Here is a 16480-nt window from a genome sequence, read left to right on the forward strand (position 1 = left end):
CCACATAATTATAACATATAGTTACAGTAGTGCAAAACAATACCATAATTTGATGAAGAACAAACCATGGGTACGGTAAAAAAAAGTCTCAAAGTCCCCGAGTCGATCGACTCCCGAGTCCCCGATAGCAGCTGGCAAAAGGGAGAAACTCCCTGCCATAAACCTCCAGGCACCGTCAACTTGCTGATGCCTTCGAAGCAGCTAACCACAGTCGACACCGAGTCCGTTCGTCCGAAAACTTCGAGCCTCTGACCAACCCCTCCGATACAGCCTCCCGAGCGCCATCCTCTGCCAAGTGCCTTCGACCTCACCCCGGCAGCTGAAACAAGCAAAGCCGAGGATTCGGGGCCTTCTGCTCTGGAGATTCTGGTTACCACACAGTAGCAGTGGCAGCGAAGCGGGCATTTCAGAAGTTTTCCAGATGTTCCTCCAAACTCTCACATCCGTCTCCATCAAATCAGAATTGTGCATGGTCCCCTACTTGACAGATTACAGATATCATTCACCGGAGAGGCCGCGCCTCACGTAGTATGAAAAGATAGACTCTTGACCTCATAATCCACCGTGTTATGTTCTTGCTTGGAACTCTGGAATCAGGACTCCAGCTTTTTTTATATCCATTTGCTTATACAAGTAAAACTGATCCTGATGCAGGTTGCAACCTGAAATGTTGACAGTTCCTTTCCTCCTGCAGATGCTGCTCGACCTGCTGAGTTCCTCCAATAGAGTGTTTATTTACTGACTGATGAATTTACTGACAGGCCGTTAGTGAGATGTCTTCTCAGTGGAAGGAAAGTTGAGAGCAGATTTGGTTAAGGTGATTAACGTCGTGGACTGAAAAGCCACAAATAAATCAGTGGGTTGGAAGGATCAAAGGCCATAGATTCAGTTGAGGTTGGAAGGGTCAAGAACCAGAGGTCATAGGTTAAGGGTGAAAGATGAAATATTTAAGGGGGAACTTCTTCACTTAGAGGGTGGTGAGAGTGTGGAATGAGCTACCAGCAGAAGTGGTGAAGATGGGTTCAATCTCAGCAGAAGTTTGGATAGGTACACATGGATGGGAGGGGTATGGAGGGCTGTAGTTTGGGTGCAAGTTTGTTGGGACCAGGCAGAATAGTAGTTGGCATGAACTAGATGGGCTGAAGGGCCTGTTTCTGTGCTGTAGTGTTCTGTGACTTGATGACTCTACTTAAAATAATCCTCCAAAAGGCTAGAAGGGACCTGAGCAAATAATTTTTATGCGATATTGATTAAGATTTGGAATGAGTTGCCTGATACAAGTGTTGCATTCATAGAGTTGTAGAGACAAAGTACAAGAAACAGGCCTTTCGGCCCACAACATCCATGCTGACCCCTTTGTCCCGCAACACCAGGGGAGCATAATGATCAACGTGAGGCTATTACAGCTCAGAATTCAATTCCAGCATCCGCGGAAAGGAAGTTTGGCATTCTTCCCGTGCGCATGTGGCTTCCCCCCCAGTGCTCCGGTTCCCTCCCACAGTCAAAAGACATACTGGTTAGGAGGTTAATTGGTCATTGTAAATTGTCCCGTGATTAGGCTGGGGTTAACTGAGCAGTGCGGCTCGGTGAACCGGCAGGGTCTATTCTGCTCATTATCTCTAAATAAAATAAATAAATAATCCCATTTGCTCGCATTAGGATGCATAAGACCATAAGACCAAAAGATATTGGAACAAAAGTAGGTCATTTGACTCATCGAGTCTGCTCCACCATTCAATCATGGCTGATCCAATTCTTTCAATCATCCCCACTCCCCTGCCTTCTCCCCATACCCTTTGATGCCCTGGCTAATCAAGAACCTATCTATCTCTACCTTAAATGCACCCAATGACTTGGCCTCCACAGCCGCTCATGGCAACAAATTCCACAGATTTACCACCCTCCGACTGAAGTAATTTCTCCGCATCTCGGTTCTAAATCTACATCCTTCAATCCTGAAGTCATGCCCTCTTTCAGAGAGTGACCACGAGAGAGAGAGAGAGAGAGAGATAGAGAGAGAGAGAGAGATCATAAGAGGAGAGAGAGAGAGAGAGAGAGAGCACGCGAGAGCGACCACGAGAGGAGAGAGAGAGCGAGTCAGAGTGCCATGGCAGAGTGTTTCAAAAAAAAGAAAATATGAAACGTACGTCACCCCAGACTACACTAAAGTGTACCCCTGCCTAATAGGGGTCAAAAATAATGACAGTGTTGCTCACTGCACTGTTTGCAACAGAGACTTTTCTACTGCCCATGGTGGGTTAAGACTGTAAAAGACATGTTGAGGTGAGTTTAACAGGTGTCATTCATTCATTAGCATAGCCAACGTTATTTAAACTAGCTGGCTAGCTGCTAAGGAGCTACTCTATTGCAGACATCCCACCTTTCCCAGAAGTTCCGGGAGTTTCCCGCAAATTGATGGTGTTACCTCCCTGAAATGAGTTTTTGCAGGGTGGGATGTCTGGAATTACAAGACCCTGTTGGACATTAAGAACGTAAAGTGCTGTAGGCCTATCCCATCAACAAGTTGCTCATTGGTGGAGAAACTGACAGAGCTAGACGATGTGGATTGTGCTGCTGCCTCCTACAGAGAGGCATTGGTGTGAGAATGTGGCGTGCAGTCAAACAGAGAGTGATTGTCTTAGTCGCTTTTTGTGAATGCAAGACCCTGTTGGACATTGGTAATGTGGAATGCTGCACGTCACAGGTTTGTTGGATAGAGACTGATGGTGGGGGAACTGCATGGCCTCAGTCATAGTGGAGACTAGGCCTCAAGCCAGGCTGTTGCTTGTTTGCAGCAGTCCAGGAGAGTCAGTGTGGCACATGTGCTATTTGTGCTGTGTGCTGTTGGTGCTGTGTTTTGCACCTTGGCCCAGGGTAACACTGTTTTGTTTGGCTGTGTTCGTGTGAATTCATCATGTATGGCTGCATCACAATTAAACTTGAACTTCAACTTGAATCAAGATTTGGACGATTTAAGCGCTGGGCCAGATTGAAAAGGTCAGCGTGTTGGCGTTGGAAGCGAGGGGATGGTCTGGTTCATCTCACTGCTCCACGACTCCATGGGGTTTACTCGTCTCTGCACTGAACTGAGGCTCTGGCCTGCAAGTAGCCAGCTGCTTAATCGGCTGCTGGCTTTGGGCCTATGGACTCATTTTTGTGAACTTCAGTTCTGAATGCCATTTGAGAGGTACTTTGAACTTTGAACTTCCCTTCCAGTCCTGATGAATGGTCTCGACCCAAAATGTCATCCATAGTCACAAACCAGAAGATACTAAAGACGTCTCCCAAGGACAGGTTGAGACAGCATCAGCTTTTCTCCTTGGAGCAGAGATGGATGAGAGGTCACTTTATCGAGATTTACAAGATGATGGAGATAGAGTTGATGCCCTTTTCCTTAGCAGCTATACGAGACTAATATGAGGGGACATAATTTCAAGGTGATTGGAGGGAAGTATAGGAGGATGCCAGAGTTATGTTCTTTGCACAGTGTGGTAGATATGTGGTACACACTGCCAGGAGTGGTGGTACAGGCAGAGACTCCTAGGTAGGCACATGGCTGAAAGAGAAATGGAAGGCTATGTGGGAGGGCAGGGTTAAATTGATCTTGGTGTAGGTTCAAAGGTCACACAACATTGCGGGCTAAAGAGCCTGAACTGTGCTGTAATGTTCTGTGTTCACGGCTTGCCTCCTGAGAAAGCTGAACATGCCAAAGGTTTCAGATGATCAATGCTGCTTGGAGATTTGCCTCAGTGAAGGTCACTGAGTGAACTTGACACAGATTGGCTTTAAGTCCTCTGGCAGACCATCTTTCTGAAGGATTAGCTCCAACATTCTTCCTGGCGTGACAACAGTCCTGGCCTTCGCGATGCTTTCCAACAGGAAGGTGTTGTCCAGCCCGTGCCCGTTCTCTAAGCGCGCGTGGAAGTTGTTGCTGAGGACTCCGCAGATTGTCTTTGGGTCCCCCTTGTGCCCAAAGAAGAGGAAGAGCCCGTAGCAATCCCTGCCGATGGAGTTGCAAAAGCTGGCAATCTTCTCGTGGTTGGTCTTATTGATCACCACTGCCCTGGCGACTTCCATAGATTCGGTGATCTTAAACCTCTTCTCTTCCTCCTGCTCTTCCTTCCTCTCCATGTGAATCACCTGCACGGCAATCTGCAGCTTGGGGTTTTTGGAAGGCAGGTCGTGCACAGACCAAACCCAGTCAGCGCCCAGCAGAATGGTTTGCTCCTTGGTCAGTCTGGTACAGCTGATTGATTCGGTGAGCTTACACTGCACGCTCCGGTTAATGTAAGTCATCAGGAAGATATCAATCAGCATGGAGTTGCTGAGCTTCAGTTTGCCCTCAGGGTCCTGAAAGCCAACGTACTCTTTGACTCTCTGCGACGCAAAGACGATGCATTGGTTGAACTGCTGAACAATGTAAAGCTTCTCTGGTATTTTTAGAATATCCTTCAGGATGTTGGTGGTCATATTTGGCAGTGACATGATCTCCTTTCTGTAAAATATAAACCTGAGTTCAGTACATTCACCAAAGAGCAATGTTAGACTGTTCACTTCATCAGCTGCAGCTTGACAATATATCACATCTTCACAGCAGTTTCAAGCACCAGGGAGTGCAAATCTCGTACAATCTCTCATTGTCCCAGAACACTGCTTCTACAGTTAAGAAAGATCACAAATGTCTCTTCTTTTGGAGGAGGCTGACGAGAGCTGCTCTATGCATATCAATACTCATGACCTTCTACAGGTCATAGAACATAGAAAATAGAGCACAGGAACAGGACCTTCAGCCCACTGTGTCGTGCCAAACCAGCTAAAAAGTAAATCAAAAACTCATCCCTCCTATTTGCACAATCCCTCCATCCTCCTCACGTTCATGTGCCTATCTAAACATCTCTTTAAAGCCTCCAAAGTATTTGCCTCTTCCACCATACCAGGCAGCATATTCCAGGCATCCAACATTCTCTGTGTAAAAAAATTACCCCCCACTTCTCCTTTGAACTTACCCACCGTGGACAGCAAGCTTCATTACTGCATGGTCTTTTATCTGAATTCTAGTGGACAGGAAGGCTCTACAGCAGGTAGATAAAACTGCCCAACCCATCACTGGCACCCGCCTACCTGCCATCAAGGACATATATACAGAAAGGCTAATAATTTCATAAAGGATCCCATCCACCTTGCTGACAGACTGTCTGTCCCACTCCCATCGTGTACTTCAGGACCACCGGACCCAAAAACAATTACTTCCCCAAAGCCGTCAGGCTGATCAACACCTCCACCCACTAACCCACCCCCCACACCCCCAACCAGCACTACATACACGTCACTGAGCATCGCTTCATATATATATATACAATCAGATTATGTATATAACAGTTACTTGTACATTGTGTTTTATAAGATTCCTTTTATATTTATTGTGTTCATTAATATCATTGGCATATGTCATGAAACTTGTTTAGTGACAGCAGTACATTGCAATACATTTTAGTAAAATCTGCGATATAGATGAAGTATATTAATATATTTAAAAAAGTTAAATTAATTAAGTAATGTAAAAAGAGAAAAAATATATAGTGGGTTCAATGTTCAATCATAGATCTGAGGGCAGATGTGAAGAAGCTGTTCCTAAATCACTGAGTGTGTGCCTTCAGCCTCCCGTATTTCCTCCCCGATGGTAGCAGTGAGAAGAGGGCACGTCCTGGGTGATGATGTGTGCCACACTTTTCAGGCTTTGCTCCTTGAAGATGTCCTGGATGTTGGGGAAGTTTGTGCCCATGATGGAGCCAACTGAGTTTGTAACTTTCTGCAGCTTATTGTGTGTGTTTCATGCCTTATCGGATCCGGAATAACAATCATTTTGTTCTCCTTTACTGAAGAATGGCAATAAATCATCTTGAAATGTGTGTAAGGACAGTGGTGTAATTCCGTGCTGCCATCACAGAGAAGCCTCCACCACCTCCATTGGAAGTTCATTCCAGCCGCCCACCAATCTGCATGTAAAATAAAAATGGACCCGCACATTTTCAAACTTTCCCCTTCTCACTACAAATACATGTCTTCTCGTATCTGACATTTCTTTCCTGGGTAATAGAGATTCTGACCGTCACACTCACCTCTCACGTTCACAGACATCCACCTATCTTTTATCAGGAGCGAAATAAGCTGCAGAAAGTTCAGCCTTCTGTGTCTCCCTTGTTTTGAAGTTACAAAACAAAACATTGAGTGTGTGTCTTAAAGCTCCTGTACCTCTTCCTTGATGGTAGCAATGAGAAGAGGGCATGTCCTGGGTTGTGAGGACCTTTAGATTTTTTTTAGATTATGAGAACACTCAGTCCTCGATTATTGTCATTTAGAAATGCATGCATGCATTAAAAAATGATACAATGTTCCTCCAGAGTGATATCACAGAAAAACAGGACAAACCAAAGACTAACACTGACAGAACCACATAATTATAACATATAGTTACAGCAGTGCAAAGCAATACCATAATTTGATAAAGAACAGACCATGGGCAAGGTAGGAAAAAGTCTTAAAGCCCTGATCGACTTCCAAGTTCCCGATAGCAGGTGGCAAAGGGAGGAACTCCCTGCCATAAACCTCTAGGCACCGACAACTGCCGATGCATTACAAGCACTTGACCACAGCCGACACTGAGTCCGTCCTTCCGAAAACTTCGAGCCTCCGACCAGCCCCTCCGATACAGCCTCCCGAGTGCCGGCCTCTGCTGAGCACCTTCGACCTTGCCCCGGCCGCCGAAACAAGCAAAGCCGAGGATTCGGGGCCTTCTTCTCCGGAAATTCCGGACCACACAGTAGCAGCGGCAGCGAAGCGGGCATTTCAGAAATTTCTCCAGATGTTCCTCCGTACTCTCACGTCTGTCTCCATCAAATCAGAATTGTGCATGGTACCTACTTGACAAGTAACAGACATCACCACCGGAGTGGCCGCGGGCGCTGCATCACGTCGCCATCTTCTCCTCCTCCCTTAATGATGGATGCTGCCTTCTCGAGGCATCGCCCTTTGAAGATGTCCTCGATGCTGGGGAGGGTTGTGCCTGTGATGGAGCTGGCTGAGTGTACGATCGTCTGCAGCTTTCTCTGATCTTGTGATGGTGATGCCAGTGAACACTGTGGGTGGGGTGTGGGGTAAATGGATGTTTTCTTTTTGGACATCGTTATTGCCTGGAACATGTGTAGTGTGGATATTATTGTCACCTATCCATCCAGGTCTGGATATTTTCTAGGTCTTTCCACGTTTTGGGTGTGGTCTGCTTCAGAGGAGTCCATGGTCGGTGCAGGACTTTGTGCAGTCATCTTTTGCATGTTATGATGAAGCATTCTGAACTAGAGAGCATGCCTTATGAGAAAAGGTTGAGCATACTATGTCCTTTCTCTTTGGAGCGAGTGAGAATGAGAGGTGACTTGATGAGAGGGTACAAGATGACAAGAGGCATAAACAGAGTGGACAGCCAGCGCCTTTATCCCAGGGTGTAAATAGTTAATACGAGGGGGCATATTTCTTAGGTGATTGGAAGAAAGTATAGGGGAGATGTCAGAGGTGTGTTCTTTACACAGTTAGTGGAAAGCCCTGCAGGGGTGGTGGTAGAGGAAGATATATTCAGGGCAGTTAAGAAACTGTAAGCTATGATGATAGAAAAATGGAGGGCTATGTGGGAGGGAAGGGTTAGATTGATCTCGGAGTAGGTTAAAAGGACAGCAGAACATTGTGGGCCGAAGGGCCTGCACTGTGCTGTAAAGTTCTATGTTCTATGAAGCGGCTGAAGGTGGCTGAATGGTTATACAACAAAGAAACAGGCCAATGATTCCACACCATTTACGCCAATCTCACTCTAATTCCATTACATTCTCTCCAACAATCTGTCACTCACCTACGTAGGGGCAACTTGCAATGACCAATGAACCTAACAACTTCATCAAGGGAGGAAACCCAGCGAGTGACTGAGAGAACATTCAAACTCCATTCTCACAGCTCCCAAGGTCAGGATTGAACCTGTGTCACGGGGGACCTGTGAGGCAGCTGCTCTACTGGGCCACTGAGTGGTCCCACCCATATTCATAAGAAGATCAGAGCAGGAGTCACTGACGTGTTCTCTCCACTTCTGTCCCACCACAAGATGATATCATGGCCATTTGACTGGCTCCTCCTTTCTACAGTTCCTTGCTGCTTGACTCTCCTAAAGACATGGAGTTTACTGTAGATTTTGTATATTGTGAGAGCAATATTTTATGTCCTCTTGTTTTAGACTCCCTACCCTGTGAAAAAGACTGTGACTATTTACCTAAACTACTCCCTGCATGATTTTGTAAAACTCTATAAGGTCTCTTCAATCTTCTATGCTCTGGCGAAAAAGGTCCCACCCTACCTGTCTCAGCTTATAACTCAAATCCTTTTACTCTGAGACCACTGACTGTAGAAGAAGTTAAGAAGGTTTACCAGAGTAAATAAATCGACACTGAGAAGATTGGGAAATTTCTTCTCAGTGTTGACATCAGTCATGTTCTTACTTCTTATAAAAGGCCAAGACTCCTCCCAACCATGTTTAAATTTAGATTCAGGTTCAGATTCAGATTTACTTATCATATGTATGTACAGTGAAATGCGTTGCTCGCATCAACAACCAATACAGCCTAATAATAACGTGCTTGGGACAGAATGTGTGGCAAGAGTCTCCACACATTCCAGTGCCAACATAGCCTGCCCACAATGCTCTGCAGAACAACACAGAACACAACAAACAACAAAACAAGACAGTACTCTCTCAAGGACAAGACCCTTATCGGTGTGGAAGCGGAAAGGGATCTTGGAGTCTCAAGTTCATAGCTCCATGAAAGTGGCTACGCAAGTTGATGGAGTGGTTCAGAAGATATCTGGCATGCTTGCCTTTAGTAGTAGAGGCACTGAGTTCAAAATTCAGGAAGTTCTGTTGCAGCTTTATAAAACTCTAGTTCGGTTGCATCTGAAGTATTGCACACAGTTCTGGTCACCCGCTTATAGGAAGAATGCTGAGGCTTTGGAGAGCGTTCGGGATGCTGCCTGGATTAGCGGGTATGTGTTATAATAGAGGCTGGACAAACTTGGGTTGTTTTCTCTAGACTGGTGCAGACTGAGGGGCGATCTGACAGAGGTTTATAAGATCATGAGAGGCACGGGTAGAGTAGAGGGACAGTATCTTTTTCCCAGGGTTGAAATGTCTAATACCAGAAGACATTCATTTAAGGCAGGGGTTCGCAACCTGGGGTCCATGCTTAATGGTATTAGGCCTGGCATTAAAAAAATGTTGGGAACCTATGATTTAACGTGAGAGGGGGTCATTTCAAAGGAGATGTGAGGGGCAAGTTTTTTTACACAGAGACTAGTGGGTGCCTGGACTGTACTGCCTGGTGGTAGAGGCAGGTACAACACAGACTTATAAGAGATGTTTATATAGGCACCTGAATGTGAGGAAAATGGAAGGATATGGACATTGTGTAGGCAGAAAAGATTAGTTTGATTACTGATTTAATTGGTCCGGCACAGCATTGTGGGCCGAAGGGCCTGTTTGTGTGCCGTACTGTTCTATGTTTTATGTTCTATGTTCAAGTCCTTCACCTCCATCCCACCCAGCCAGGCACAAACACAGTCCTCCAACCCCAGGACAGGGCATCTTCATTTAAGAAGTTTAGAAATTAAAATTCAATTTCTTACAGCAACCAATATACAAATAAAATATTGCAATGGTTGGGCAGCAGACAAAGTTGAGGCTGACACACGCTCTTTCTGATCTCTGAAGGAGGGTTAAAACATTTAAATTCTTTACAAGCTTTGAACACACCCTAGAAGAGGTGATATCAGACAATGCTTCCAGCTGTGTCCATGTTAATTACCAGTCATGCCCTCTTCTCATTGCTACTATCAAAGTAGAGCTACACAAAAATACACAAAATGCTGGAGGAGCTCAGCAGGTCTGGCAGTATCTATGGAAATTAATAAAGAGTTGATGTTTTGTGTCGAGATCCTTCAACAGGACAGTTGTGCATGAACCAGAAGACACACACTTAATGTTCCAGGAACAGTTTCTTCCCTTCTGCCATCAGATTTCTGACTGGACAATGAACCCATGTACACCACTTCTGTTTTTTTGCTCTCTTTTTGCACTACTTACATAATTTAACAGTTTTATATATATTTCTTGTTGTAATTTATAGTTCTATTATCACGTATGACACCGTACTGCTGCTGCAAAACAACAAAATTCATGACACATGTCAGTGATATTGAACCTGATTCTGATTCTCACCAGCTTATTTAAAATTACCAATAGTGGACCTACATCTTATATTAACGGGTTTGAAACAATTTCTACTTACTGAACCGTTGAGTAGGCTCCAATGTGAAGATGGATTACCACTTGCTTGTGTTCTGGTACACTGTGCGGTGTTGAGTGATTCTTCTCGTCGTCCTGCTTTACACAGAGCTTCAACACTTAGGCAAATACAGCAGGAGTTTGAAAAACTGGCAGTAACCATGAGTCATCCACTGGGATGAAGGTTACGATTTGCCTTGCAAATACAGGCGTTTTCAGGAGTAGCTGGGTGTAGCACAGAGTTAGTGCTTTGCAAGCTTATTGAAGAAAAGGAGGGGAGGGAGAGAGGGAACGTCGACTCAGACCATGAGAGGCCTGCATCGGCCATTTTCATGCCTTACAGGGTGCAGATTGGAAGTCTATGTGGGGCACTACTCCTCGCACAGACACTAGAGCAATGTGTGGTTAACTGCCTTGCTCAAGGACACAAACACGCTGCGGCAGCTGAGACTCGAACTAGCGACCTTCAGATCACTAGACAAACGCCTTCACCACTTGGCCACGTGCCCAACCCTTGCCCAAAGGCTTATCATAAAATGGGGACGTAATGCCCCATTTAACGCAGAGAGCATTTCTTGTGCTTTCGTTGTTACACCCTAAACCCAGGAGAAGATAGCTAAAAATTGATATGTTAAATCGTCCTATAACATTGGAGCAGAATTAAACCATTCAATCCATAATCCATGGAGGTTGCTCTGCCATTCCATCATGGCTAATTTATCATCCTTCTAAACCGCATTCTCCTCCTTTCTCCCCGTAACCTTCCATGCCCTCACTAATCAAGAACCTGTCAATCTCCACTTTAGATAGACCCAATGACTTGGCCTCCACAGCCATCTGTGACAATGAATTTCACAAATTCACCTCCATCTGGCTAAACAAATTCCTCCTCATCTCTCTTCAAAAGGGAAGTCCTTATGTTCTGAGGTTCAGAAGTTGAGAAATTTAGAAACAATTTCTTACATTACAGCAGGAGAAGACGACTGAAAACTGAAATGTTGGGTGACTATAACATATAGGATCAGAATGATCCCCTCAAGGGCAGAAATGAGGGGTCATAATTTTAAGGTGATTAGAGGAAAATATAGGGGGATGTTAGAGGTAGGTTTTTTTATACAGGGAGTGGAACGCACTGCCGGGGGGATGGTAAAGGCAGATACAATAGGGACATTTAAAAGACCCTTAGTTAGGCTCATAGATGTGCAGAGAATGGAGGGCTATGGTCAGTATGTAGGCAGTAGGGACTAGCACATGAATAAAAGAGAAATATATGAAGGATGTTGAGGCTTCGGAGAGGGTGTGGAAAAGACTCACTGGAATGCTGCCTAGATTTGAGGGCGTGAGGAGAGGTTGCTTGGGTTGTTGGGTTGTTTTCTCGGAATTGGTGGAGGCTGACGGGAAATGTGACAGGAATTCCTAAGATTATGAGAGGCATAGAATAGAGAGGCAGAATCATTTTCTGAGGGTCAAAATGCCTAATATTAGAGGGCATGCACTTAACATGAGCAGGAGTAAGTTCAAAGGAGATGTGTGGAGCAAGTTTTTTTGTACAGAGAGTGGTGGGTGCCTGGGATGGCAGCAGAGGCTGATGTGATAGGGGCCTTCAAAATAACATAAGAACATAAGAAATGGGAGCAGGAGTCGGCCGTCTGACCCGTTGAGCCTGCTCTGCCATTCAATAAGAATATGGCTGATCTGGTCATAGACTCATCTCCACCTATCTGCCTTTTCCTCATAATCCTTAATTCCTTACAATTCAAAAATCTATCCAACCTTGTCTTAAATATATTTACTGAGGTAGCCTTCACTGTTCCATCGGGCAGAGAATTCCACAGATTCACCTCTCTTTGGGAAAAGCAGTTCCTCCTCATCTCCATCCTAAATCTACTCCCCTGAATCTTGAGGCTACATCCCCTAGTTCTAGTCTCCAAGAACTCTCTCTACACTTTTTGCTGCCTCAGTAAAGCAGCCAATGTAATCAAATACCCCACCCACCCCGGATGTTCTCCCTTCTCCCCTCGCATCAGGCCCAAGCACAGCTTCTATCAGACTCTTGAATGGAGCTCTTGTATGATAAGATAGACTCTTGACCTCACAATCTACTCATTATGATTTTGCAACTTTCTGTTTACCTGCACTGCACCTTCTCTGTACCTGTTAAAATTTATCCTGCATTATTATTGTTTTTCCTTGTTTCACCTTAGTGCACTGTCTAATGATTTGATTAGTGTAAAGACAAGTTTTATATATTTATTTAGAGATACAACGTGGAACAGACCCTTCTGACCCAGTGAGCCACACCGCCCACAATCCCCTGATTAAACCGAGCCTAATCACAGGACAATTTACAATGACCAATTAACCCACTACCCGGTATGTCTTTGGACTGTAGGAGGAAACCAGAGGACCTGGAGGAAACCCACGTGCACATGGGAAGAACTTTCTTATAGAGGACCCCAGAATTGAACTCTGACATCCAGAGCTGTGATGGTGTCGTGCTAAGTGATATGATACTGTGGCACCCCTATATCTTGTTAGATGAGACAATAAGAAAATAGTTTTAATGTTATGGCTCTTAATAGGCATATGAATGTGTAGAGAATGGAGGGATGTGGTGTAGGTAAATGTAGTTTAGGTAGGCATTTAATTAGTTCAGCACAGCATTGTGGGTCAAAGGGACTGATCTGTTCTATGCCTCATCCATCCATCCTTCCATCCATCCATCCACCCATCCACCCACCCAACCATCCATCCAACCATCCATCCATACACCCACCCATCCACCCACCCATCCATCCATCCATTTACCCACTCATCCATCCATCCAACCACTCATCCATCCATCCATCCATCCATTTACCCACTCATCCATCCATCCAACCACTCATCCATCCATCCATCCATCCATCCATTTACCCACTCATCCATCCATCCACCCACTCACCCACCCATCCATCCACCCAACCATCCATCCATTTACCCACTCATCCATCCATCCAACCATCCATCCATCCACCCAACCACCCACCCCCCATCCACCCACCCATCCACCCACCCATCCACCCACCCATCCATCCATTTTCCCACTCATCCATCCAACCACCCTCCCACCCATCCATCCACCCACCCATCCACCCACCCACCCATCTATCCATCCACCCACCCATCCATCCATCCATCCACCCACCCATCCATCCTTCCTTCCATCCTTCCAGATATTGGCACACAGTGTGGAATAGGCCCTTCCTGCCCAGCAATCCCCTAACTTAATCATAGCTTAATCATGGGACAATTTACACTGACCAATCAACCCACCAACCAGTACGTCTTTGGACTGTGGGAGGAACCTGGATCACCCGGAGGAAACCCACACAGTCACAGGGGAAAACACACAAACTCCTTACAGGCATTGGGAGGAATTGAACCTGGGTCGCCTGCACTGTAAAGCGTTGTGCTAACCACTACACCACCGTGCCACCCCCATATACACAGTATGATATCTTCCCATACCCCAGCAGCATGTTCATCAGTGAACTGGTTCCTGTTACTTACCTCTCATTGGGAAAAGTCACGGAGTTGTTGGCTGAGAGAATGATTTTCAGGTCTCCTGGGAAATAATAAAAGGGAAATGTGACTAATGAGATTTTTTATTGGGACCTAGCTTTGGCATGATGACTCGAATGTCATTATATTGGAAAACATTCTGACAAATAACTTTGTGGTGCAGGGTCTTTGACCTGAAAGATTACCTCTGTTTCTCTCTCTGCAGATGCTGCCTGACCTGCTGTGTATTTTCAGCATGTATTATGCCAGCCTCTCACTCAGTGCTGCTGAGGGAAGCTATCTGCATGTGACTGTCTCTCTCCCTCCCGCTCACTGCTCTTGTGCTGGAGTGATCTCCGCATGTGACTGTCTCTCTCCCTCCCGCTCACTGCTCTTGTGCTGGAGTAATCTCTCTTTCCGTTGGTGCTGTGGGCAGATGATGCCGGAGAAAGGTTTAATCGACGCAGATTGTAGATTTGGACTCTAATTCAGGTTTACGATGTGTTCTAGTTCTGGTCACTCTTTTATTGTTACTACTTTTGGGCACGTTTTGAATTGGGGCTGCCTGCAGATAATGAACACCGTACTTTTGATTTTGTGTTTTATATTCTGTGTTTTTTGCTGCTTTTTTTGTTGCTGTTTGTACAAATTTTTTGCACAAGGGGAAGGGGGGGTTTGATTTTTGATGTTTTTCTTTGTACAGATTGGTTCCATGGTGTTTCCTTGTTTTGTGACTGTGCAGAAGATAAATCTCAGGGTTGCATACATAGAAACATAGAAAATCTACAGCACAATACAGGCCCTTTGGTCCACAATGCTGTGCCGAACATGTACTTACTTAGAAATTACCTAGAGTTACCCATAGCCCTCTATTTTTCTAAGCTCAATGTACCTATCCAGGAGTCTCTTAAAAGACCCTATCGTATCTGCCTCCACCACTGTCGCCGGCAGCCCATTCCATGCACTCACCACTCTCTGTGTGAAAAACTTACCCCTGATATCTCCTCTGTTCCTACTTCCAAGCACCTTAAAACTATGCATACATACTTTGATAATAAATGAACAGTTCCTTCAGATCTTCAATCTGTTTTATTTAGAGAATACTGCACAGTAACAAACCCTTCAGGCCCAGCAAGCCCATGATCAATTAACCCACTAACCTAAGACCATAAGATATAGGAACAGAATTAGGCCATATGGCCCATCGAATCTCCTCCATGGCTGATCCATTTCCCTCTCAGCCCCAATCTCCTGCCTTCTTCCCTTATCCCTTCATGCCCTGACTAATCAAGAATCTATCAACCTCTGCCTTAAATATACCTAATGACTTGGCCTCCACAGCTGCCTGTGGCAACAAATTCTATAGATTCACCCCTCTCTGGCCAAAGAAATTCAACCTCATCTCCATTCTAAATGAATATGCCTCTGTTTTGAGGTTGTATCCTCTGGTCTTAGACTCCCCACTATAGGAAACATCCTCTCCACATCCACTCTATCAAGGCCATTCAACATCTGATAGGTTTCAATGAGATACCCCTTCATTCTTCTGAATTCCAGTGAATACAGGCCCAGAGCTATCAAATGCTCCTCATATGACAAGCCTTTCAATCCCAGAATCATTTTTGTGAACGTCTTTGGCAGCCTCTCCAATCTCCATAGAACTGCATGCCTTTGGATTATGTGAGGAAACCAGAGCACCCTGGACCATGGGGAGAACACAAACACCTTACCGACAGCGGTGGATTTGAACCCGGGTTTCTGGCACTATAACAGTGTTACACGAACTGCTACACTGCAAGGCCCGGTTAGTGTTCTCATTTCAGACTTCGAGCATCTTCAAGTTTTTGTGTTAACATTCAGGTAATCTTCAGTGTTGCAAATTTATTGCAAACTTTGGTTTCCAGTTATCAAATGGGTACTATACTGCAGGTGTAAGGCAACAAATTTCACAATGTATGTTAAATATAGCAGTGCCTAAGAAGAATGCGGGAACCTGCCTCAATGCATATCATCCAGTAGCACTTAACCACAGTGATAAAGTCTTTTGAGAGGTTGGTGATGAAACATATCAACTCCCCGCTTGCAAAGTGACTTGGATCTGACCAATTTGCCTACTGGCACACCAGGTCCAAAGCAGACGCCATTTCATTGGCTCTTCACTCAACCTTGGCCTCAATAACTCTTCGTGCAATTGGATCCTCCATTTCCTCACTTGCAGACCACAGTCAATTCTGATTGGCAACAGGATTACCTCCATAATCTCCATCAACACAGGTACACCACAGGCTGCGTGCATAGCCCCTGCTCTACTCACTTTGTACTTATGACTGTGTGACTAAGCAGAGCTCTAATGTCACATTCAGGTCTGCTGACAACACCACTGTCATAGACTGAATCAAAGATGGCGATGAATCAGCATAGAGGAGGGAGGTTGAAATTCTGGCTGAGTGATGCCATAATAACAACCTCTCACTCAATGTCAGCAAGGTCAAAGAGATGTATGTACACTTATTGGCTTCAGGAGAAGGGAACCAGAGGTCCATGAGCCAGTCCTCAGCAGAGCAT

At 45.2% G+C, this 16480-nt stretch overlaps 1 protein-coding gene across 4 annotated transcripts in view; it reads right to left on the minus strand.

The window, feature by feature from the left end:
- Positions 1–2219: 2219 nt before the first annotated feature.
- The window catches only part of LOC134353563 (liprin-beta-2-like), a 263694-nt gene continuing 249433 nt past the window's right edge, over positions 2220–16480 (minus strand). For 3 of the 4 annotated variants that reach the window (XM_063061604.1, XM_063061605.1, XM_063061607.1), the window contains 2 exons: positions 10377–10468; positions 2221–4495 (listed from right to left, as the gene is read on the minus strand). In XM_063061604.1, coding sequence (XP_062917674.1) covers positions 3757–4495; positions 10377–10468 — 831 coding nt within the window. In that variant the 3' untranslated portion in view covers positions 2221–3756. Of the gene's footprint in view, positions 4496–10376; positions 10469–16480 lie in introns of all 4 variants that reach the window. The other variant, XM_063061606.1, reaches the window with a different exon arrangement.

Source organism: Mobula hypostoma, chromosome 11 (assembly GCF_963921235.1).
Source record: "Mobula hypostoma chromosome 11, sMobHyp1.1, whole genome shotgun sequence".
In the NCBI taxonomy this organism is placed as follows: domain Eukaryota; kingdom Metazoa; phylum Chordata; class Chondrichthyes; order Myliobatiformes; family Myliobatidae; genus Mobula; species Mobula hypostoma.